Raw genomic sequence first — 26127 nt, forward strand, 5'->3', positions numbered from 1 at the left:
ATGTCTAACCACATGAGAGAAACCCTTTACTATCTCTTTGCCTTGCTGGTACTCTTGTTTTCATTCTTCCTTCCCCAAACCAAACACAAATTACATTCTGTGATTGCTCCTTCATTAATAACTTGGAACTTGCAATAACCTGCATCACATTTCTTCTGGAGGAGAGGCTGTCAGCCTGTTTAAACACTGGAACTATGGCAGCTCTCACAGCCTACTTACAGCAGACAAGTGTAAAATGCCAGTTACAGCCAGCCCAGGAATTCTCAAGTGCAGTCAAAACTGAATGCTGGAATCTAAAGGATAAGGATTTGGAGGAAAAGGTTCAAATTTGGTCACCAAAAAATTATTTTCTGGTGGCAAATCAGTGGGATCTGCTTGATGGAGAGGATGAGAAGCACCGTAGGGAAAATCTGCTGTCACACAAGTGAGGAACTGAGCAAGGGCCACTCCTGCCATGAAAAAAGGGTGTGTAAAGAAGCAGAGGGGAGCCCCAAGCAGCTGAGCTGGGGATGTCTGCCAGCACAGCAACAGCACCCCTGCACACAGCCCAGGCACGGCAGGGGCAGGTGACAGCAGCAGCTCTATCCTGGGGACTGTGGCAGGAAGGGCCTGTCCAGTGTACAGCACACTGTGCCACAGCTCTGCTGCTTTTTCCCTTAAATACAGAAACCCAAATTACAATGCAGCTGTTCACTAACACTTGCTGCTGTTCTGCAACATGGCAGTCACATTTTTCATGAGGGTGACATCCAGAACTCCGACAACTGTAACATCTGCCTCTTAAACTCATTAAAGGACTTTCTTTAAAAAGAACTAGACACCGTGACATATTATGGTAATACACAGGCAAAAGATGCAACATCAGCCTCAGTCTTGAGATTCCTGCTTATTTGTCATGCTCTACTGCTAATCTAATGCTAATTCCTTGTGTCCAATTAGGCAGTTTTATTAGCTACTGGTGTAGCTTCTCTGTTAGGTGTAGATCCTGAAGAGGTTTTGGACACCAAACTGTACAGAAGCACAGCTGTTGAGGGTATTTACACCTGCCTGGTGCTCAGTGAAGAGGGAATGGAGTCAATTTAAGACTCTCTTTAAAAGGAACAAAGTGGGCTTGCTGTTCATCACACATGTTCCATAATCCACCCCCAACTGCCAGGATCCAGATCAGCATCGTTACAGCTTACAGCTACTCTGTTTTTCTCACCATAAAAAAAACCCATAAGCCCAAACTAGATTACACAATAAAGACATCACAAGTAATAGTCCAAATGATCACTGAAAATCAATTTTTCTATTATTGTGTTAGAAAAGTGTGCTGTGGTATCACATGGTCTGACTTCTTAAAAGACATGGAGGGGAAATGCTGTTTATGTCTGAGACTCAGATCAGCTCTGCTAGGGAACCATTTCACGCTGGAAGTGTTACAGGCCTTCTAAAACTTTTATTATCCCTTAGGATTTCAACTAGTTGCTGCAGAACAGAGTATTTACATACTTTAACATCATGCAGCTGAACTGGGGCAACATTTCCATAAATAATTTGATACCCCAGGTATAGAATATCTACCAGAAAAAGCTGACAGACATTTCTACAAGTGGAGGGAGTTCAAAAACTCTCAGGACCTATTTTCCAATTCCTAGGTCTGCATAAACTCTGCAGCTGCACTTGGAGTACACCTGCCTTACAACCACCCTCCTGGCTCCAGCACTGCTCCTCCCTTGCAGCAGATGATCAGAGACTCTGTCATTCCCCTGAACCTGGAAATTAAAGCCTTTTGAGAACTTCTATAATATTCTTTTTTATGGTGATCATCAAATTCCAGCACAGAAAACATCATATCCCTGATTTTATATGCATATGTCTATGTGTAAATACTAGGCAGTACACACAAATCCTGCTTAATAACTACCAGTCAAGTAAAAGGAAAGGCTTTCATAGGTTTTGGATCTAGCTCCAGTAAAATCATTGCCAAGTCTACAGATGCCACAGTTTTTGAAACAGATTTTAGAATATATAAATATATACATTTTCTGTTTCATATTTAATATAACTTGTATGTGCAATGATTTTTTTGGGTGTGTTTGCACAAGGCATAAATGCATTTCTGTCTGGGTAAGAGCAAAGTTTGTGATTGATTTACTTTTGTCTGAATATGGGATAATGAATTTATGGAGAAATTCTGATGTTTATTAAATCAGCCTAACGAAGCACCTCTTGTATCTAGCACTGTACCTGGATACAGAATTTTGGCCAAATATCTCAGAAGAAAGAATGATTTAGAAATTTTCAGTGTGGTTAAGAGGAAGCTATACTTTTCCTCCTATAAAGCAGATATCCAAGCACAGGTGAGCACACCTTTGAAAACTCTTCACTGTGCCTTGTTCTGTGGGAGAGACATGAAAATGTGCTGTGAGGCCAAGCCCTTGGTAGCTGAGAACCACACATGAGCTGCAGAGGTGGGTTCTGAGCTGTGTGCAGCTCCATGTATTTGACATTTTTCCAGATCACTTAGGTATTCCATTCACTCATCACAAAAGAGCTTTGCCTCCAGCCACAGAGGTTTGCCCTGAACTGTGGGTAGGTGTGGATTTTGCCATCTGTGCTTCGAGTCTCTTTCATGTGCATGGTATAGATAAAATTATCCACAGTTTTTTCAATGTGACTGATATGTTGGGTCTGAACCCAGAGGATTATTTTCATTCAACACTACCTAAATAGACAGTGCTCATTTAGCTGGGTTAACCAGTACAGCAGAGCAAACCCTCCCGTGAAAATTCAAATACAATAGAAATACTGAAAATTTGAGTGATTTTGTTTAATTCTGTGAACCAAGAGAGAATATGCCTTGGAACCATATAGATCAATATGCTTTCTTTTAGAACAAGAGGAAGAGAGAAGAGCCAGACCTAACTTTGCAGTATGACAGTCGTAAAAGGTGGCTTCTGATTCTTTCAAGCTTTGAGTGCAAAAGTAGGATACATCACAGTCCCCATATTCCCCAAATGCCTAATTGTAATGCACATATATTCAGTATAACTTCTGCAAGACTCCCCAAGACCAGATACCAGGGTAAATATTCCCAAGTGGTGTCATCTGAACATGAGCAAGAGAGAAAAAAGGGTTACAATTACTTTGTAAGGAGAGGCTGTCTCTGTCTTAGGGTCTTATCTCATTTTCTCATGGGATTTCTAACATAATTTCTGAATTTCAAATATCGTTCTTAGAGATTGCATTTAGCTGAAGCTAAATATGAAATTCTTGGATTAAGCTCTTATAGTTGTGTTCTTCTCAATGTCAAAACAGGTGAGAACACCAGTTCTTCCTCCCCATAATTTAGGAATCCATTAAGAAGCAAATCCCCAGAGAAGGGATTCTTCACAGAGCAAATGGGCTCAGCATCCTGAAGGTACCAAATCCACAGCCACAGCTGAGGTGTGGAGATGAAAGTTAAGTTACAGGCACATAGCAAAGCATTTAGGTAATGTCTAATTGCAAAATGACTCTTCTCTTCTGGCAAAAAGCTTTCTCAGAAGCAGGTGGAGATATGACAGATATCTGCACCCATGTCTACCTGGGTGTACTGTAGATTTTCATTCCTGTAATTTCAGTATTACTGCTTATGTTTCAAACAACAGCTCTACCAATATTTTAAAAAAAAAGAACATATCTGCATTCATTATGTATTATGTCATGGCAACATAGAGCACCACAAGTGTGTTTAAAATGATTAGTCCATGATATAATTTCATTTTCTTATTAGATAATTGAGGAATGCATATCCAGAGTCTGAAATACGTAATAAAAAAACCCAAGCAAAGAAACAAACAAAATCACAACACCAAAACAGTGAAAGAAACATAAGAAATGTGTGTTTTCTGCTCTTGCCATAATCCAAAATGTTCATTATGAGTCAGGATTCCTATTTACTCTGGCACTGGGTTAAGAAAGATGTTGACAGACTGGTTCCTGGGAAACACAGAATTTAGCTTGATACCATCAACAAAATAATATATAGCAAACACCAGCTGCAACTGTCAAGAATCACTGTTTTAAATATGCTGTACAGAGTAGGGTTTTGCAATAAAAAACCCAGTAGCCAAAAATCCCAGAATCAATGGATCCCACAGGCATAGGCAGATACTGGGTCCTGTACTGCATTGTACAGAAAAGCAAGATCTTTCCAATCAACTGTACTGAAAAAGCTCTGGTTTTTAAAGCTTTCTCACAGGGCTGTGTACATGTACAGTTTGTTGCCCTGTTTTTCCAATCCTTCCTTTTTTGGTGGTATTTCTCACTTTCTCCTCCAGTCCTGCACTCCAGCCAAGTCCTGCATTCCTGAATTTAACACAAGCTAAAAGCTGCCCCTGGCTGTATAGCCAGTGACTAGTTCAACATTTCATGAGACATTTTTCCAGTCTTCTATTAAGAAATTTCTTCTACAGCTATTTACTGAGTTCATTTAAGCACGTGAAAAACCACTGTTGCCAAACTGGTGTCAATAAAGTTCTTCTTCAACAGATTTGTATTTGCTTCAGCAACCCAATAAGCTACCAAGTTGCTAAGGGTTTACTAAAGGGCAGAATATTCAAGGCATTTGTAAACTGGTTATGGAGAGCAGCCAGGTGGACCACTGACATTTCTTTGCACATCTTAAATGCCTCAGTCAATTTCAGTTGTAAATTTTCATCTTTAGTGGAGATTTCTAATTATTTCTCCAGTAATTTCAGCAATTTTTTTCTTTCTTTAATTCCTTGATCATTGCTTTCTGATGACTAGTTCAGCACCTTTACATTTCCTGCATGTTAATTTGCAGCCTAGCAGATCAAGTACTCATGAACTATGTATGTACTCTGACTCTCTTCCCAGATGTCTGTAGTCCTTCCCAACTCCTGCATTGCCTCAAGACTTAATTCTTTCAAGGACTCTTCTAAAAAACATCAAATATTCATCCCACTCCCACATACTCTTTCATTAATGAGCCAACTAGGCAGTGTCAAGCAGTTTCTCAATCTTGCAGTGATTTCATTCCTGATCTTGGTGAATGTTTTAGCCTTGGCTTTTATTTCATGTGGGCACCAATGACACATCCAGGAGCAGTCTGAGCAGCAGCAGGAAGGGTGACAGAGCTCTAGAAGAGGCAGTAAAAGACTTGGGAGCAAAAGGAGTTTTCTCATCAATCCTGCCAGTGAAAGCTAAGAGATTTGAGATGGCTGAGTCTGGAGAATCAACAAGTGGTTACAGGACTGGTGCCACTGCCAGGGTTCAGCCACTTCTGAGCTGTGTGTTGTGGTTGACACTCCGGAGGGAAGGGATGAACCAAAGGGATGACCTCTGAAAAAGAACCTTCTCATCTCACCGCAGAAAACAAGAGAAATCAAATGATCTAACAAAAATGAAAAGCATTAACCAGACTTAAGCTCAGCAGGACACATTTGCATGATGGTTTCAGCACTCCAATTGCCCTGAAGTCAAATGGAAATGCACTGGTTCCTCTCAGCAGAACTTGGCACAGCGAGCACTTCTGTACCCTTGGGAGTGCCAGCCCATCGAACGCTGCAGCTCCAACTGCCATATGGCTGCAGCTTAAGCAAGACTACGCATTTCTTTCACATCTTAGCATTTTATTCCCAGTATTTAATTCATAGCACATCATGAGTCAGGCTGTATTCTCCGTGCCTTTTCTGGGGGTGTGTTTTTCAGTCTATCTTTATGTTCTCTCTCAGTGACGTCCAAGAGCTAGGTCTGAATCAAATGCTGCCTTTCCGTGAGAGGCTGTATGCTGATTTTAACAGATTTTGGGTCAATCTCTTGCTGTCAAGTTTATGAAACAGCAAATTCTATAAATTTGCAAAACACAATTAATTGGCAATGCCACTTGTCTTTTGCCAAGGTGATAAGGGTTTTTTCAGATATGTTAGGATACACAGACAAGTGTAACATTTAAATCAATAAGAGAGACCTATAAATAAAGAACTAAACTGAAGCTACTCTGGCACACCTTATTCTGGTAAACAGACCCCTGCACTAAGGCAGAATATGGCCAGGCACACAAAAACAGGAATAACACACAGCACAACCTAAGCACCCACACAAATTTGCACCACACTGTCCAGGAGTCTGAGGGAGGAGGCCCACAGAAAACAGGGATGGTGACAGACCAGGTGGAGTTAGAGGCAGATATGATGCAAAGATTGATTATTCATAAGCTGAGCAAGCAGCCAGCAGGCATCATTGCAACATTCTCCCAGTGTCAAGGAGGAAAAAAATTACGTGCAGTGTTTCAAGCTAGAGACTGATTAAACACAACAGGAAATTAGAAATGTGCCACCCTCAAAAATCTCACACAGTAAGAGTTGCCTTAAGCAGCACAACCACCTCACCATCTCTTTGCTGTCAGTACTGTGGTGGCTCTGGAAACAGGGACAGCCAGGCTGACTATCCAGTGATTCATATTCCCAGCATATGGGGACATTCTTTCACTTGATACTGAACTCATAATGAAACCCTAACTGTCTTCAACTAATGGGCATGGCAAGTAATTCACTGACTTAATTCAGCCTTATTAAAGCAGAGGGATTATATGAAAGCAAATTAAAAATGAGCATAAAAAACAAGGAAAATATGTTTACTACTTTGCCTGTTCACTTTACTGGCTTAGCCAAAGGAATATGTTGAGTCTTCTTTTGTATTGGAATTTATTTTCTCTTTTAAATACTTTACAAGGTTCACGTGAAAAAGCCCAACAGAAGATTTCAAAAATATGTTAATTGAATGTTGACAGAAATCTCTGTGGACACTCACAAAGGAAGATACTACGAAAATGTCTGTTAAAATCTCCAAATCTGTGCAGGAAGACTAATTTTAATCACACTTTTCTGAATTTATTTTTTATGAATCAATGCCACATCAGTCTTTTATGGCCTTTTATTCCAAACTGTTCTGTATGGAGCCCTGCCAGGAAGGAACTCACAGCCCTGGCAAGCTGTTGCATGAGCCTGAGTTAAGGCATGTAAAAATACTGCTTACTTTTTCTTAGTTTTTAGAAAAAGATTGTGAAGGTGTGATTGAGACTCTCCAATGTGGCTTTTTGCTCTTGGTTTTCTGTGTTTTTTTTTTTTTAATCCTACCAGTTATGCAACATTTAGTTTAATCAAGCTACCCTTTATTAAAGGGACATCATTAGAGTGTTTCAGCACAGAACCTACCTTATTCCCCTTTATTGTAAAATTGCAGTCCATTCCAGGGGACAGTTGATCTATTTTCCAGCCAGATGGGATGCTGCCAGAAATGGCAGTACAGAGAAAAACCAAAACCAGGCAAATGTACTGCAATTCTCCACCTAGATGCTCAAAATTCGAGTAGGAATTTAAAATCTTTTTTATGCACTAGTTGGAAAAACTCTTCCTCCACCTGATCCTCTCAGCTACCATAGGAATCACCCACAGAAATGCTGCACTATCATGCAGAATACAATTCCCACTGTGATCAATACTGCACTGCATATGTAAAGACCTTTTTTTCCCCCATAGGATATATACATCAAACATTAAATATGAAAAAATTGCTTGCAAAGCATAAAGAGGACATGAATCACTGCTGTACTCTTACTTAAAAAAAATTAGTGATTCATATTCAAACTTCTTGAGAGAAGTACAAACATAATACAAGCATCAATTTCACATACTCTAGTAAGAATAATTCAGTAAGATACAAAATGAAAGATTTACAAATCTATTATAGATTGCAAATATGGTTCACTTGATGGAGGTGCTGCTAGGGAACCCAAATTGCAATGGCCTAACCATTGCTATGCTGGCTAAAAAGAAACTGAAAATCACAAGCACAGGGAGGTTTGGCTGAGGAGGGGCTGAATGTTTGGGAGGGAGCAGAGGGCTGGCAGAAGGAAAGAATACTTGCTGACATGACAAAATGCTTTTGTCAAAGCTCTGGATTGTGTAGCTTGACACCAAGAGCTGTGCAGGCCCCTGCCACAGGCAGAAGCAATGATGTGTACTCACATGTACTCCCTGTACGCAGAGTGCACCGCGGCCGCGTTGCTGTAACGCCACAGAACGATCGCTGACGACAGAACGTCCAGGGTGGCATCAAACTGCAAGAGAGACAGAGTCAATTGTCCTGTGGGCCATTCAATGTGCCCTGCACTAAGAGCAATGCATTTACCATCCTCCTGCACAGGCACAAAGCAGCTTCAAATAGATCACTTTAATGAAAGCACAATTTATGTTTATTGAATTGATGTTCGCGTTTTCGCCGTGTATTATTGCACAGTAATACACTTCAGAGCTCAGAAAGTCCATCAAAGGATTAAAAATTTTTGAATTTTTAATCTATCACCTGTGAAGAACTCAAGAAAAAACCAAATCTCATAGTCTGCCACTGTAGCACTCCAAGAGTTAAAATACTAATATGATCCTAATGCAAAGACTGTAAAGAAATAAGTGTAGAAAAATGCCTGTCAAACATTCCTTTTTCCTGCAGTCACTAATTTCCTCCAATAGCTTTTGTTTCCAAGCAAGAAAATATTAACTTTTTCTCCAAAATCCCACCTAGATTTCATCCTATATGAATTTATTATTCTGCATCATCAGCAAAATTGCCATGTTTGTATTCCCAATTAATGCAGATGTGGTGTCAGGAACACTGAAAACCAGGCTTGTCCCACTGTAAGAACTTTCAGTCTCATGTCAAACTTCCTACAAAGTGAATCCGACCTTCAAAATTGAAAGCTAAAGATAAATTATTTGATATGAGTCATTGCTTATCATTAGGAATTTTTTGCTCTGCCACTAATCTGGAAAGTCATAGCAAGGACTGGAGAGGAAAGCTGTCATCCCAAAGTCAAGAGCAGTCTTACCATCAGCTTCAATGGGAACAGTTCAGAAGGGAACTTCAGAATTTGGTTCAAGTTCAACAACAAAACTGATTTGTAGTTGAGAGATTTTGCATAAGAAAACCATATCTGTTGGATAAAATCTATCAACAATGAGGTATAAGCATGGGTTTTATCTCCAGGATAGGACTTAATGGGCAGAAACTGGAAAAGTATAATTAGAGTATCTTTGCCACCCTTTCCAATACTTGACTTTAACAATATGTTTTCTAATCCATTATTGACTTTGCACACCTTTCCATTAACTTACCATAAGAAAAAAATGCAGTATTTCATGTTCAGAAAAAGCCCTTGGAAAAGAAAAAAAGAGTAGATAATATTTCAATTGTATCTCTACTTACAGCAAATCCAAAGGATGATGCACTGTATCTCATTACGGAGACAGCTGAAGGAAAGAAAATATTATTTAGAATCACTTTAAACTTTCTTTGCATTTTTTTTATGTTGTTCAAGAGCTACAAAATCAGTTTTAACACATGGATTTACTTTCACCCAATTCCCACCAGAACAACCTGACCCAACACTTGAAAATGTCTACAAAAACACCTTGTGCCACAGGAGATGGTCAGAACACTGAAGAGATTTCTTCCAAAACTGTAATGGGGGAGATTGAGCAGAATTCAATCTGCTCATGAAACAGATTAGATGCAGATTTTAACAAAAACATTTTGAAACTACAATATCAAACTCTCAGAAAACTTCACACATCTCAAAGTGCTCCTTGCTCCAGCCAGGAGTTTCAGGCCACCTGAACCGGATGGCAGAAAACCACCCAGGCCCATTGAGACTTCTTGAGTGCCATTTTTTTGGCAAAAATCCCAAGGGTAACTCACACAGCCCCAAGAAATGCTGCAGATCCCATCATTGCAGTGGCTTCCAATGCGAAAATACCAGGAAAAGTTTTGAGCAGCCCTGGTTTTAACCACATGGTACCTTCTAAAAAATAACCAAGACAAAAAAATGTGCTAATACCTAGGAAAAAAACCACAATTTAAAAAATTTTACTCCTCACATCCTAATTTCATCACCTCATTTTCCAATTCTAGGAAGGCCTGTGCCAGAACAAATACTTCAACAGCCCAGAGAAACAGCAGGGAAGAAGCAGGCAGCAGTGGGACAGGAGTCTCCTGGAGATGGGACTTCACCAAATGCAGCTGCCAGGGTCACAGCAACCCCAGCCAAGCTCCCAGGCACTGAGCACTCCATCCTTCTTGCTGTGTTTGTGAAGGGCCACCTGAACCTCTGCTCCCTGAATAAACTCACAGAACTCCAGCTCCAGTATTAAGAGGGCTTGAAATAAAGCCTAAAAGGATTGATGTGCCTACTCTTATATCAACAGATATCAGCTAACTTGATAAGAACACATTTTTGTAGAAAATAAAACAAATAAACCAAAAAACCAGACTCATCAATGACTTTGTCAATCTCAGGCTGACAAACACAATATCTAATTCTCAGTGTTCATTAAAGCAGCTTGGCAGAACAGAGAGACTATGATTTGACTGTTCTTTTCAGTAACAGCAAGCTGCAGCTCTGTGGCACTTATCTGGATAAACAGAAATTAAATTCTTGGGGAAAAAAACCCTTTTTGTTATGGATCTGAGACCTAGGTGTGGTCACGAGCAAGCCAGATGTCACAAACATTTGGACTTTATCATTACATTTGGGCAAAACACAAAGAAAAGTCATCAAGGTTCCTCTCCAGACTCAAATTTTCTCAAAGTTGAAGAGTATTGAAACAGTGTAGATTTACATCTCCCTCTCATTTTTAAGCCATAATTTCTCACACTTCATTCCCTAGTAAAAAAGGAAGCTGTATTTCTCGGTCAGACTTGCCAGTGATCTGCAAATTTCAACACTTCACTGCATAATAATATATTGCCTATCAAATTTTCATTGTCTGCCTCCTTAGAGGCATATAGTTTCAAAATCAGCAGAAATTGCAAAAAAAAAAAAGATGGGGATTCACAGGTACATAGAAACTTGCAATGTTCCTGTCAATGCTGCTTCCACATGATGCAGTTCAAAGCAACACTTTTACTCCTATTTCTAGCTTACCCCTCTAGTGGAATTAACTCCTCAGTTTTTACTAAATTGCCAGTTTCTTTCCCAACTCAGATCCAGACTTGAAACTAACTAATTGTATGGTTGCTTTAAAAATGAATATGTAATTTCTCTGGTGATGAACTGCATACAGATAGCAGTTCCACACCTTAAGGATGCTTGAAGGGACATATTTGGTATATTTAAAGCACAGGGAATTCTGCATGAGAACTATTTTTATGTTATGTGTTCTATCACAGCAGTAACACACAATCTGTTTGTCCTGAGCTATCTAAAACAGCAATGAAAAACAAGTATTAACTAACAGTGTCATAACTCTGCTCAAACCTTTTTGCTAATTAGTGAATATGACTAGGACTGGCATCCTACAACACTAACTTTTACTGGTAGAAGGCCATAATAAAAGTAATAAAGACCTTTTAAGCACTGGAAAGATGTATTTCTATATTATTTATTTACATACTGGTTTTCTAATGGAATAAACAACACATTTCTTTTTCTTTCAGAGTCACATAACAATGTAAGAGCACCTTCAGCCCTGACTTAAGCACATTAATACTCCTAGCTAGCAAGAACAGTCATAAAGCCCCCCAGTAAGTCACCCCAGCTTAAACAGGATGTTTGTGCACAAATCCAGGCTCTGTGGCAGTGAAAGCAGCTCTAATATTGGATTACAGGGTATCAGTCAGTACAGGCTGCACCAGGCCAACCACATCCACTAAAAACAACTGGTTCCCACTGCAGACACTGAAAGGAGCTGAAAGGACTCTTGGGGAGGGATTTCTTAGCAGCCAAGCATTTGAGAGCCCTGGGCAGAGGAATACTTGTGGTCCTTTTGCCCCAGAGTCACTGCGGGGCTCCAGGAGGGCACTGCAGGGATGGGCCACGGAGCTTCTGCTATCCCTCACCTTCCCTCTTCCCAAAGTGCATTTTCAGCTACTCCCAGATGGGAATAAAAACCCCCCAGAGATTCCAGATATCCACACTGAGGCAGAATAATGGTGGGAAACAAAAAAATGAGGAAAGAACAGAGCAGGCAGCTTAAAGCCACTGTGAAGACACATTGAGCAGCTGCACTGCCATGGCAGGGGGAGCCTGCTTTTAGCTGTTTTATTGGCTAAATTGGACAATGTTTTATTACCTCTACAATAAAGCAGATAATCCTAATGCATTTTCCTGACATTTGTAAACAGAACTTGCAAGCAGTCAGAAGCTAAAAATAGAGCCAGCACAGTAAGCAACAAATCTGCCTCTGTCTCCACCTGCACAGCAATATCAATTTGTGAAGTCTGCTGGCCTGTAGGTCAGGTTTTGCTGGAATTCCTTCACCCCTTTCAAAGTAATTCCAAATAATAAATTTAAAAATAGCCTATTTCCCACACATTCTACTCTCAACAAAATAAGGGTTTTATTCATTTCATGTGCATCAGAGAGAAATCATGTAACTAAGGCTTTAACTCCACAGAATAGTTCCAATTTAACTTTCCAGACATCTAGTCTGCCACCAGCCTTTGGCAGGTTTAATCCAGCTCAAATTTGTTCTAGGGTGAGGACCCTGCTGTTACCCTGGGACTCTCATTTCCTCCCCAGTGCTGGGAGAGCTCCCTGGCACCTTTTTGTACAAAGCTAGGAGACAAGAAATGGGATAGAAAATTGACTCCAGCTCTTTCAAACAAAAATTTTTGGGATGAGCCTGACTACAAATGAGAGATGGATAAAAACTGCTCCTCCACCTGTCATAAAAGTCTCCTCTTACCTACTCAGAAAGGGAAAAGTTATTTTTAGGCAGTTCCTCTAGATGGGACAATCACTCCATCATGTTTGCTTTGAAATTATGCTTTCTGAAAGACACACTTGGATGTCAGCACATAAAATACCAAGGCTTCAAAAGCATGACCTGCACTTGGCAGAAATCAGTCAGGCAATGTGAACACTGCTGAAAGTGGTGGGTTTATGTCTCTATATATTACAATGCAGATCTTGCAGGTTGTACAGTCACGAGCAAGAGGAACTGGAAGTTCTGCTGAATCAGAAGTGAGACTGAAATACAGACTGTTTTCACTGCCTAGTGTTGGTAAAACATCTAAAACTAATGTTACAACAAATATTTCAGAGTTTATTTAAATGCATTTCAAACAGAGAAAAACCAATAAGCAGTTATTTTTTTAAAAATCCCTCACAACAACTGAAGGCAAAGAACAGACATGTCTGATAATGTTGATACTTGTTAAAAATGTTACTGACCTAAATCAACAGGTGCCTCAGGTGCCTTCTCCCTTCCCCAAAATTCTGGTAGAGCAAAATTTAAGGATTTTTATGCACATGCATTAAATTTCTGCAATCAGCATCTACAAATGGCTGCCACACATTCAGTATCTCAGACACAAGTCTGCCAGATACCTTATCTTCATGGGTGGATCCAGAGCTATCCATCAGTGTCATCCTTCTAGATCCATTTTTCTATCCCAAAGTAACTGGCAGAAGTGTAAAAACATTATCTATACAAAATCTTTGGCTCATTTTCTCAGTCGATATTGCATCAACAAGGTAAAACCCTCATTTCTGCTCAGTACCATCACAATGTGATGTATCTACCAAGTGAACCTAAACTTCACATCAAATCTGGATCTTCATCTCATTAGAATTCACCACCAATTGTAAAGAAGCCCCCAAGAGGGTTCATTTTTCCACCTGCCTGAAAGATGCCACAGCAACGCTGTGCAGAATGAGCTGCAGGAGAGTCCTGGGAGATTTCAGTCCTTGGGGAAGTTCAGCTCTGCGACAGAGGGAACGAGGCCCTAGAGCCAGACATCAACTCTTCTGCTCTGCCACTGCCTGGGGCATCACCCTCAGGCAAAGAAACCAAAAAAATCCTCAAGGTATCCTGAAAAAAATCTCTGCAGATTCATTAAGGTAACAAATTTTGCTATTGGTAGTAGTAAAACCTTCCAGGAATAATTGTCTTTCCTGGTCTATTATGTAGTTAATTATTCTGCTTGTTTGTTTGGCAATGGTTAAATCTTTAGCAGCTGCAAACTTTTGTAACTTCATTTTCTGCAGTGAGATACAACAGCATATATAAGTTGAATGTATTCCACATTTATTATTATTATTATTATTATTATTATTATTATTATAGTAGAAGAAAAAAGTTTCAGGATTTTGTTCAAAGGTTTTCCCTTGAGTTTCATCAAAACAGTTCTTTCCAGTTTGTTCACATGTTAGCAGATTTTTTTAATATTATTTATTACTATTATTATTATTGCTGATTTCAGTATTTTCTATATTAAGTGGTTCATTTTTCAGTGTTTCAGTTATAGAAGTTTTTAACATCTGCTTTTGCGGTTCTTGAAAAGAAATGTCAGTTCTCCCCTAACTCCCTTTGCTTACATGTTTTTTGTTTCCACTTGAAACTGGTTATCCATTATACCATGGTGCTCAGCAATAGTAACAAAGAACCAAGAATGGCAAAACAGACCAGTCCTCAACCTCCCTTAGGCTGCAGATTCACTTCTGTTTGATTTGTTTTCATCTCCCCTTTTGCCGCCAAAAGAGCAGCCAGGCCTCTCCTGGCATGTCCCACAAATGGGCCAGACTGGGCAAACTCACAGGACTGCCCAATCCTGAACTGTGAAACAATGCTACTACAGAAAACAAGGGATAACTTTCTAAATTATGAAAACATTACCTTTGTGGAGAACACAGTGACCCAGCTGCAACACACAGCGAACTGAGCACAGCAGTGATATAAAGAAGCCTGGTATAAAGAACCTGAATGGCAGAGACACACAGACACTGACAGTAAATCTGCCCCTGATTTCAGGAAAAAATAACTTCTGGGATATCTTTTAACAGCTGCTGAAATATCTTCTACCTACAGCAAGCATTCCCTGCCACCCTTCAGTGAGTAGAGCACTAATAAATGGTCAGCCAACTATACCAGCTGTCCATTTTCTGCGGCACTCTTTCCTAGCATTGCTAGAGATGAACAACAGGAATCATTTCTTTAGGGAAAGCTGTTTGTAAAGGCAGAAATCAGACAACTCCCACCAGGCAGAGTTAGCAGCAATTTCCAGAGCTGCTCAGGAGCAATATTCCAGCAATATTCCAGCATGTGCAAGCGCTCTGCAAAGCACAGGAGAGAGCAGGATCCCTCCTGTCTGGCATCCCACTGTTTCACACACGCCTGTGCTTCCTCTCTCAGGTGCCAACCTTCTGTTTCCAAACAAGATCATCTCAAAAAAAAAAAGGGAACACAAATAAATCAGAGCAAAGGAGGACTTGGTCTTTTTGTTTAGTTTTGGCTTTCCAGGGGGGCCGGAGCTAACGGAGGGTCCATATGTTACAGCTCCAGTTGAGCTTTATCAGGATACTAAATGCATATGTTTGCATTTCAGAATAGAAATAATGAAACTTTTAGGTCTATAAAAAACAGCTAGATATGTGGTGCAAACTCTCTGCAACTGAATATACAGGTGCATGCTTTCATCTGTTGTATTTCAAATGGGGTCACTGGAAATGCCCAAAATAACTCACTGCAATGACATTAAAGCACATTGTCTTTTAATGAAACTATGTATTATTGATGCCCCAACTCCAAATATAACAACTGAAATGGCCTAGAATGTTTCAAAAGCTTGTAACTGAGCGTTTACCAGGGAGGTTTTTGCAGCTTATGCCTATAATCCACAAGCTTTGTAATTCTGAGCCTGGAGTGAGCTTCCAAAACCAAAGGAAGCCCTTTGACCCTGAACTGGGACAAGCAAGGAGTGGTACCTTGGCTAAAAAAGCCACAAATTACCACAAATGTTGGGTGATATCAGAAACACTCAACAGCTGTTTCTAAAGCCTCTGGCCAAGATGTGTTACTTGCTGTTTCCAGCCAAGGGTTATCTAGATTTAATGGCCTGGGAGACTCTTCAAACACAAAATTTCTTCCAATTTTTGTTTCACTGACTGGAGGCAAGAGAAGTATTGAGGTTCTACTTAGCACAAAAGGGAAAAAAAAAAAAAAAAAAACTTGTTTTGGGAGTCTGACCAGTTGATTCAAAACAAAATTAACACAATAAACCAGGACACTGAGGTGAAGACCCTTATCTAACCTAAAGAGTTTCTGGCATCTTCATAGGGATTCAACCAACTCATGTTTTATAAATATATCCTCAAACCTGTAACAGCTAGGACACAGATTAACATTTTTACCAGTCATTGAAGGTTTTGAATTGTTAATCAAAGAGATGAAACATTGCCATTATTCTCAGGTTCTGGTAAGTTCCTGTCCTGTGGTCACATTAGAAAGATGAAGAGGTCCTTTCAAAAAGATAATTAAAGACAGATATTGTACAAAAGCTCAGATGTATTAACATAGAATTTTATATGCAAGGATTCAGGCTAACTGCAGCACAGCCAACAATAAATGTATGAATATAATTTACTGTGTTAATGACTGTGTATTGGCTTCTGTAAGAAAAAAATATTGTTAATAACTTTTATCTAGAAGCACAGCACACTAAAAAGAGCATAACCAGTGAGAACTGCATCCCCTGCCCCTGATAGGGTTATTTGTCTCCATCCCTGTAAAGAAGCCTACTGGTTTCATTTTAAAAAAGGTGCTCAGTTTGAAGTCTGCCAGATTTAGACTAGAAAAAAAAATATATCAGAAATGTCCAAGTGCCAAAGTTCCAGATGCACGGTATTTTTTTATTTAATTTTGCTCTCTATTTTCACGCTACTATTTCAAATGTGACTATGAGCAAGCAGGGGTATTTTAGAAATCAAGAGCATTAAAACAAATTAGTGCTGCTGTTAAAAAAAAAAAATATTAATTTAGTATCCTCAGAGCAGCAAACAGACAGTTTTAATACCTGGAATCACACTGCAATCTAACCTCTGCTCCCTATAAATTGGCTGAGAGAAGTGCAACATGGAGGATGCAGATCAAGAGAGGATTTAGTTAGCTTTGTCTTATATCACATTATAGAAGTATATCTATATTTCTAGAAGTATTACAACTGTCCTTTAGCTTAAATACACTCCTTAAATAAGAAAAAAAGACCCTGTCTATGGTTTACATTTACTCCAGTGTGACTCTTCTCAGCAGCCTTTAAATGTAGGCAAAACAAACACATTTTAGCCATGGTAAGAATTTAAAACCAGACCACAAAGGCACTGGCTAAATTCTCAGTTTTCCACATTAACTGTAAGAACTCTTGTTTAGTAGCTACAATCCATGACACAACACAGATGAATTTTCAACTTATGAATAAATGGAAATTTGTCAGACAGGAAAATTTCCACTGAAATTGCAAGTGAATATACAAACTTTTTGATCAAAGTTCTTTTATTTCCCCTAGAATTTCAATAAAATTTTAAGCAGCTCATCATATGAAGAAATGCATTGCAACTGTTTGTATTTACCATGAAAAGTTTTCCAAACAAATTAGAATCTATTTTATTTTGTGGATTTTCACTTTTCCTTTCAGTGTGTATGTGGAGGAAGTTATAGAGTTTGAGATCATTACAGCCATGTAACTAAATTTACATTAAAAAAAAAAAAAGTCTTCCTGTTTCAGAGGAAAGGAAACAGAACTGGATCAGAAACCCAGAGATATTTGAAGATCAGGTATCCAGAATAATTCAATAATCCAGAAGGACTGAGCTCTGAAGAGAGAGTGTAACTGTGTGAAAAGGCAGGTAGATGCACAGTCCCACACACCCTATTACCAACCCTTCCACATCTCCTTTCCTAGGATTCTTACCCCTAAAACAGGGTGCAAGTACTTCCACAGTCCAGGGGGTTGCACACAGGGAAAATCATTTTACCCTACAAAAGGATGGAGAAATTCTGCAAAGAGTGGCAGCAGACACCATCAATATCTTATCTATTTGAGTAAACTGTGTCCTGCTATGACCTGCCTTTTATATTTCACATTGTCAAAGCCTTCCTTTTTAGAACTGCAAACTTTACCCATGGAAAATTACCCCAATTAGAAACGATCTGGAGGAGCTTTATGGCATTCCCACAGCTCAACAGTTGTGAGAGACTATTTTTATACTAAAAGTATTTGAACAGACTTCTGAAAATCAAAGCAGGTTTCCTTCTATAGAGAAATACAGCACATCTTCAGAAGTGTATCAAGTGCTGAAAAAAATATCCATTTTGAAAATGATTTTGCATTGTCCCTTAACTTGCACTAGTATAATGTAATTTTAATTACTGAAACTGATGTGACTTGTGCACCCCCTGATAGGTTTTAAAGCTTGGTTTTGTCCTGCTGAAACCTCTAGAACACAAATGCAGTGGGAGCCATGAATGCAAAGGTGACTATTTTAAGCATCCCCCATTTTAGGTTCCTTTGAATTTGGAACAGAAAAAAATGAGTCCATACAAAACTGTCAGCTGGACACCAAATAATGAATACACCCAAAAAAATTGTAAGAAAGAGCTATTAAAAATTACATTCAAACTCTGAGAACACAAGAGGCAAGCTGAAACTTTATTAAAAAACCCTTTCTAGTATAACCACCTATCTGTGTTCTATTTTTTATGAAGGTGAAAGAAGATATTTGCTTGGCATTTTCCTTGATATTCTTGTCTGGTTCCTCGCTTAACTCACAGGTGGTTGTCTTGCAATGCTGTTCTTGAGGAAGACAAACAGAAATAGAATAAATTCTCTTCACATCTACGTTTGGGATTTAGAGACCAAAGGCTGCTCCTGGTTGGAGCCCATGCACACCTGACCAAAACCAAAGCTGGAAATTTATATTACATATATAGATATATTTATATTTATTTCTCTATGTGTGGCTCTCCTGAACATGCCAAGAATGGAACAAGGTGTGTGAGCACAAGGCCAGAAGAAATCCACATTCATGACTTTTCATCTCATACAAAATGTTTGTTCTCCAAGCATTTTAATGAACTTAAAAATATGAAAACCAGGGAAGATCCAAACTGAAAAGCATTGGTTGTTGAAAGATAATTAGTTGCCTTCACAGCCCTTTTCATCATCCCTATCGATTTCAGAGACAAGACACATATCAGGGCACCCCTATTTAATTAGAAGGCTGGTGAGCAGCTCCAGAGCCAAAACAAGCTGCCAAGCACAATTAAGCAGGCTGCCAGAATACAGCACAACCTTAGAGATTTTCCTTTTATAAAGGGACATTAGGAGTGCACCATCCCAGACAGCTCAGTGACTTACTGGAGAAACTTTAAAACCTGGTTTTACATACATGTCCAAACAGAATTGCAATGTAAAGTTGCTTTTTGATGTGAAAAAAATTTAGATACCTCAACTGGCTGTGAGAAAGGACATCTGACCAGACTTCTCCAGCCCATTTTAGTATGTAGGAGCCTGAGGACCTGTTCTCAGAACTTAAGCACACAGCACATCATGCTAAGGACATCTCTACATACTGCTTCACAGCTGTTCTATACCCCGTTAAATCCTTCTATTTAATCTTCAGTTTTAACAAGTGAAAGTACAATTCCTGCCATTTAACATCATAAACTGGTAAAACTCCCACAGAGGTGCTCCCACACTCTAAGAATCTGCAGTTTTAAAAATGCAAAATTACTTGCTGTCCCTTCACTGATCAGTATGTTCAAGAATTTCTTTATGAGGCACATTTGACAAAGGACCCAAATTCACACCTGGAAGGATTATATTGGAATAAAGTAACAGATATTTTGGAGCAGAGGGTAAATTGGGAAAACTATCACAATTATAATAAATTTAACTGGCCCATTTTACTAATAAACCTTACAGAACACCAACAAAACAATGGTCACACTGAATAAGCAAGTTTATTCATAATTTAATCTCAGTACTGTCCTATCAATATTCATTTACATTTACTGTATTGTCAGATAATCTGTGGCAGTTTATCACTTAGACTGTTACACTAAGAAGTCATTCCTATGGTCAGGTAACTTGAAATAAAGAGATGACTGAAAGTGTTGCCTTGTTCATTCAGTTAGACCAAATGGCAATTTTATCACCTATTTCCATATGTTTAACATGGGTCATCATCAAAGTAACATTACACTAACATTTCCACCTCTGATAGGGAAAATTATGTTATTTTCACAAAGCAGTGAAATAGTCCAGGTAATTCAAGTAAAATTGATTGATTTCAGCTCACCAACTAAAAGATAGCAGACCCTGGCTCTCCTTCTTGTAGAGCTGCTGGAATGCCTGAAAATCTTCAAGTTTGAAGTGGATTACTAATGTTCCTTTAATAAAAACCACCAAGAAATGAAAATTCACCCTTCTTGCACAAATTTAATTAAACAGTCAAGTTCTGAACAGAAACAATTCTGCTAAACAGATCAAAAGTCAAAAAGAAAAATAGAAAAAATAAATCCTCTATGCAATCTTTTATCTTTCTAATCTGAAATATAAACAAACCTTCTGGGGAGAGAAGCAGCTGTCTGCTGCTTCTCCATTGAATGTAACTGTAGAGAGGAATTGCAGGCCCTTCAGACAAATCTCTTGCTCAGACAATGTGTTAATCTCAACAATCTATTGCTAAGGGCTGCAATAAAGAGCCCTGTCATCAATCCTGCTTCAGTGCTGTAGCATGGGGATGCTCTGACAGCAAGGATGCCACAGACACACAGCACACATAAAACAGCTCTGCACTCAGGCTTGGTCTACAGCCCAAGAGCAAACCCAGTGTATCGTGTCAGCTGTGAGCTCCAAGTCATTAAGCAAAAATTAAAATTAAATATGAGCCTTACTAGCAAATTTCCTTCTTTTTGTGTTTGTTTAAACAAGCTCTGGTAGTAGCTTTTAAATGTGGTAATTCTAAATAAAATGTCTCTCAACATTTTACAACTGTTGCAGTTTTCTTCCAATTGCATGGTCTTGACAACAGGCAGCAATAGGAAGTCATATCCAGCAATTCAAAGATTGGGAAGAGTTTCCCTGACAGAGCCAGAGTTGTAAAACAAAAAGAAAACCCACTAAGTGATTGACATACCACACTGCTCTGCATCTGCCCAATTTCAGAGTAATTGGCTTGACACATCTTCTGCTAATTCTGATCAAAGTAACAGAAGACTTGCAATCCTCTCTGATGAGATGGGCTTAATTTATTTGGACAGAAAACAGTCCAGATAATATCATAAAAAATGTGATGATAAGACAGAGGGATATTACAAGGTTGTACATCACTATTTACACATGTAATCATGTCAATAAAACTCAAACTACATTCATTACTTTTTTTCTGCTACATGCACAGCAAAGCCAAGGAGCAAGCTCTTGAAAAGCCTTACAAACATATTCCCAGGATAAATATGTTGTGCCAAGCAGCATATACATACAAATGAAAACTTACAAGTGAAAACACTATTTCGCAAATACAGGTTTGAAATGCTGAAAGATAATATCCTTTCTTCAAATGAGAATTTTTAACAGCTTCTTAAGCATCCTGACTACTTCCTTCTGCATACTATCTCTTTAAAAATATGCTGCCATACACTACTTCATTCTGTTAAAAAATAAAATAAAGAAAAGGCAATTGCAAGTAATCTCTAGAGAGAAAAAAATTAATTCAGAGCTAGAGCTGAGACTCCTCTGGGGTAGGAAGTAGGAATGACACAGCTGCTCCAGATGGAAGTCATGAGATTAGTCACAGTTCACACATAAAGTCTTGAAAGGGCTTAAGAACACTTCTGAAAGTTCTTCTGCAGCAAGAATTTATCCTGGTACAGGAAAGGAGGTGATCACTCTGAACATACACAGTGCACACACATAGTTTAATAATCTTTGTAAAATGGATTTGCAATCTCTCATTTGTCAGAAAGCTCTTATGACACAGAAAGCAATCTTCATAATATGCTTATATCTACAGGCTCATCATTTCAAAGAAAATAGTTACTTATTTCTGGCCTCCCGTGCATTTTTTATAAATACATGACAAAAAACGGAGTGCCATGGCTCAGGATCAGACACTAGGTACACTACAAGCCCATTCTGTGGCATTTAGCACTGCACTGTATTTTGAGTTATCAGCCACAAGACTGTACAAACTGTCCAGGAGGGATCTTGGGGCACAACTCTCCCAGCTATGTCATCCAAAACTCTGGTACACAAATGAGCTCTTGGAATGACAGCTCACTTTCAACATTGCAAACTGATGTAATCAAAGTCCTGACCGTGGTTTGATGGATCCCAGTCACAACAAGGAAAATTCAGAGGAGGAAAAGATCAAAGGACTAATCATACTCTAAAGATTCCATTTATTTACTTTTTTCATTTTTTTCTCTCACATGCATGATCTTCCCAGGAATGCACAGCAAAAGCATCCCGCTTTTGTATAAAAGGCTTCTTTGGAATCTGCTTTTGTCATAACAGGAACAAAATGACAGATCCCTACCTGGCCAGCTGTGTGTTGAAGCCAATGCTGACTCCTACCTCATTTCACTGTTAGAGTTGGGCTTTGATTTAACAAAATCAACAGGTTACAAACTTTACAGTGGGAATTATGAGCAAACTCACTCACTGGCATGGCTTTTAATATTCTTCTAACTACCAGCCTAGAAGGGAAATACCTATGTTCTCCTGTTCTTGTACAATTATAATTATTCTTAAAATTAATCTTGCAAATTAGTAGCTCAAATACCTCCTCCCCATGACTCTGGCTGGCACCCACACTGTCCAAGCTGGCTCCCCTGTGCTCCCTCTGCTCAGACCTCATCTCACAGTGGCACAGCACCAGCCCACAGCTGGGACCTCACTGGTTATCTGAGCAGAGATCTGATAATCACTGACTCATATGCATTTGCAGAACACTTTCATTAACACTAATTCAATTGGAAATATTTTCAATATCAGAGACTCAATAGACTTGTTGGGGTGTGATACTGATGAAGTAAGCCACTTCCTTAAGAACTGGGTAATGGCTTTTGACCAGTTATTGCTTTTGAGGCAAATAAAGCATTTACTCAAAAGCAAACAAAATAAAGGAGTAAAAGGTGCTTATCAGGAGTTATTAAATAAATATGATGGCAAGAACTTTAAATAAAATTGTGAATTATCTTTGTTCATGCCATACATTAATACAAATTATTCTCTCAATTGTTTCTGATATTATTTCATGTTATGGAACAACAAGAAACAGTGATTATTTGATTCCCATCTTTGATAGGGATCTTTGATGTTCTTTAACAAATTCAGGATTAAAAGTCTGCAGCTTTATACTGACACAAAAGGAATCAATGAATTACACTATTCTACAGTGAAAGAAACTGTAAAAACAGGTGTTGGCATTTGGGAACTGCAGTACTGAACACAGGCCAGATGATTAATTTCATGACAGGTACCACGGAGAGCAGTCTCAGAAAGAAAAGTTCATTGAGAGATCTAGAAGAATATATGCACAAACAAATGGAAACAATGTTATAAATACTCAGTAAGATTAGACATTTAACATTCATTCAAATTGGCTGTTTGTGCCAATCTAGTTTCCCTATATAATTCAGTTTCCACCTATGTAAAATACACAGTCTTTATCCTTTACTGATACAACTAGTTTGGCAGATTTAGACAGAAGTCTGAATTGGCATCCAGCAATAACCAGATTCAGATTCTTTCATCTTGAGAAAAGGTTAACTACAGTCACTTTGATTATTTGCAAATTTGGATCTGACAATAGTCAGGGGCTGGGCCTTTAACACTCTGTGATGTTCAGACAAACTCAGAAAAGTAAAAAAAATCTGCTGGTGTTAAATTTTTTTTAAATCTCTGGCAGCTGACCTGAAATGGATGTACAGCATCTGTTTCCTCTCATCACCACTTTAAATTTGTACAGCTCCATACCAAGAACATTTTCAATTTCTTGTAAAATTAACTCTGTGAGAAAGTTCTGATCCATAGGCAAAACAACTGTTAAAATAAAGCACATCAGTAAGGTACTGGTTCATCCTTAAACGTCAAAAAACTACTTAGGATCCATGAAAAAGTTTATCACAACAAGGATAATGAAAATATCCTCTCTTTCTTAAAGAAACCCTAATGTAACTTGCAGAACAACTTGTAACTCACCTTTTATTTTACACCCAGCCTGAAATATTGTGTGAATAAAAATATCTAGAAACAGCATCAAAATTTGCAGAACAATTTGTAACTCACCTTTTATTTTACACAGCCTGAAATATTGTGTGAATAAAAATATCTAGAAACAGCATCAAAAGAAACCCTGTGTAATATCATTACACAGGTTTGTACAGATTATTATAAACATTAAAAGATGTTAAAAGAGGAGTGTCTGCACAGCAAGTCCTGCAGAGATGAGGTGATTTCCTAGAGTTTGGTCAATTAATTATATACCTTGATGTTAGTTTAAAGATGCAGGTCCTCTCTGTAATAGATTTTAGTGCAATGTGTTTCTTGTGACACATAACTCCATTATCAGAACATGAAAATTGCACAGATATCTCTTCTTATTTTGCCTTTGGCTTCTTTTGGAACTACTGCACAACAAGCACCATCCCTAAAGCTTTTCAGATACTGAAAAACAGTAAAAACAACTGGCCAAAACCCTTTCCTCAGCCCCTAGGTGTGGCTGAGGATTTGAGAAGCTGTAAGGAAGTACAAAGCAGAATTCACATGGAATCAAATGCAAACTAGCCACTTGTTTACATCTTCCACCTGAAGAAAACTGTAGCCCAGGAAAGGTGCTAAACAAATGCTTCCATGTGTTTTCCGTGTGTGTGTAGGCACAATCACACATGGACTGGGGGGAGGGAAGGTAAACCAAAGCGAGCTGACAGAAATGGCATTTGTGACATTTGTGGAAATGCAGAATGGGGGAAGAAGAGCTGGCCTAAGCCACCAAAGACAGGAACAGTCACACTTGTCAGCACCCATCACCAGCAGGTCCCTGCTCAGCCTTGTGTCTCCAGCAGAAAACTCTTCAAAGGCAGGAAAACAAGGGGAATTGTGTGGAGGCTTAAAAAACTCTTCAAACTCAATCCCCAAGCCCAGCTACTCCTTTTTCCACCTCCCACAGTGAGAGCAGCTCAGTCCAGCTCCTGGGGAGAGAGGCTCAAAGCCACAGGTGAGGTTTGGCTCCAGCTTGGGCAGGACTGAGTCCTGCTTCATCCATCCTGCCACATCTTCATCTGTTGCCATGACAACACTGACATCTCCCCATGCTGGGAAGCACTCTCACTTTAAATATTGTATAAATGAACATAAATCTTGAATATATCTCATGCAGCTATTGTTTGTGGAATGGGGGCAGGATTCCTCCTAGTTTTATTAGAGGAAGAAATATTACACAGATCAGTCATGCTGTTATTCGCTGAACATTGAAGAATTTCAACAGTGCAGACCAGAAAAAATGTTAATATTTTTATGAGAAGCAGCATAGTAGGGATTTTTCTATCTTGAGTATAGACAAGCAGTTTCAACTAATTTTCAGTCCTTAAAAATTCAGGTATATCAAAAAGCAAGACTTTCACAATAACTTATTTACTACTTAAGGTGTGTCAAATATTTTTTAAGGTGTGTAATTTTTTTTCAAATTTATCAATATTCTAAAGTGAATATTTTGTGGAAATTTCCAATTAACAGGTTTGGATATTTTAATTTTTAATATTTTTAATATTAATCATAAACATTGAACAGGGTTTTTTTAGGATAAAAACACTCCCATCTGTCTCTAGGTGAGAATCAAAGCATGTACTTGTAAACCTGTAAGAGTGATTCAATTATTTTTAACTCTTCATTCGTAAAAGTATTTGAGACAAACTTAGAAATAAATTAAAACATTCTAGTTTTCTGTTTGATTAGAATAATTTAAGAACAGATATGCAAATAAAGAGAAAAAGAACAGCCAGCCCTTTAAAAAAAATCAGTTTTTCACTGCAAAGGGCTATGAAGACATTCACATAGGTATTATAATGTAAAACCACCCACAACAGAAACCATCCTCTTGTGTGAGCTTTCTATCCTGTCCCCTCCTTTCCATGCAGGGCATGGAGCTTCTACTGAGGTCTGAAAACACATATTTATACTTTTTATTACTTCTATACATATATTGCAGAATCAGATGACACTGGGGAGCAGGGTATTTTTGTTGGCAAATACACAGCAATGTTGTAAAGACCTATAAGGGAATGCATTAAATAAGGTCAG

The 26127-nt window shown here is 38.6% G+C and overlaps 1 protein-coding gene across 1 annotated transcript in view; it reads right to left on the reverse strand.

Annotated features, from left to right (window-relative positions):
- Window positions 1–26127, reverse strand: part of TMEM163 (transmembrane protein 163) — an 86754-nt gene that overhangs the window by 25800 nt on the left and 34827 nt on the right. Inside the window, exons 3-4 of the mRNA XM_041407413.1 lie at window positions 9253–9296; window positions 8019–8110 (exon numbers count right to left, since the gene is read on the reverse strand). Coding sequence (XP_041263347.1) covers window positions 8019–8110; window positions 9253–9296 — 136 coding nt within the window. The remainder of the gene's footprint in view (window positions 1–8018; window positions 8111–9252; window positions 9297–26127) is intronic.

Source organism: Onychostruthus taczanowskii, unplaced genomic scaffold (genome assembly GCF_017590055.1).
Source record: "Onychostruthus taczanowskii isolate IOZ18803 unplaced genomic scaffold, ASM1759005v1 scaffold10, whole genome shotgun sequence".
Lineage (NCBI taxonomy): Eukaryota > Metazoa > Chordata > Aves > Passeriformes > Passeridae > Onychostruthus > Onychostruthus taczanowskii.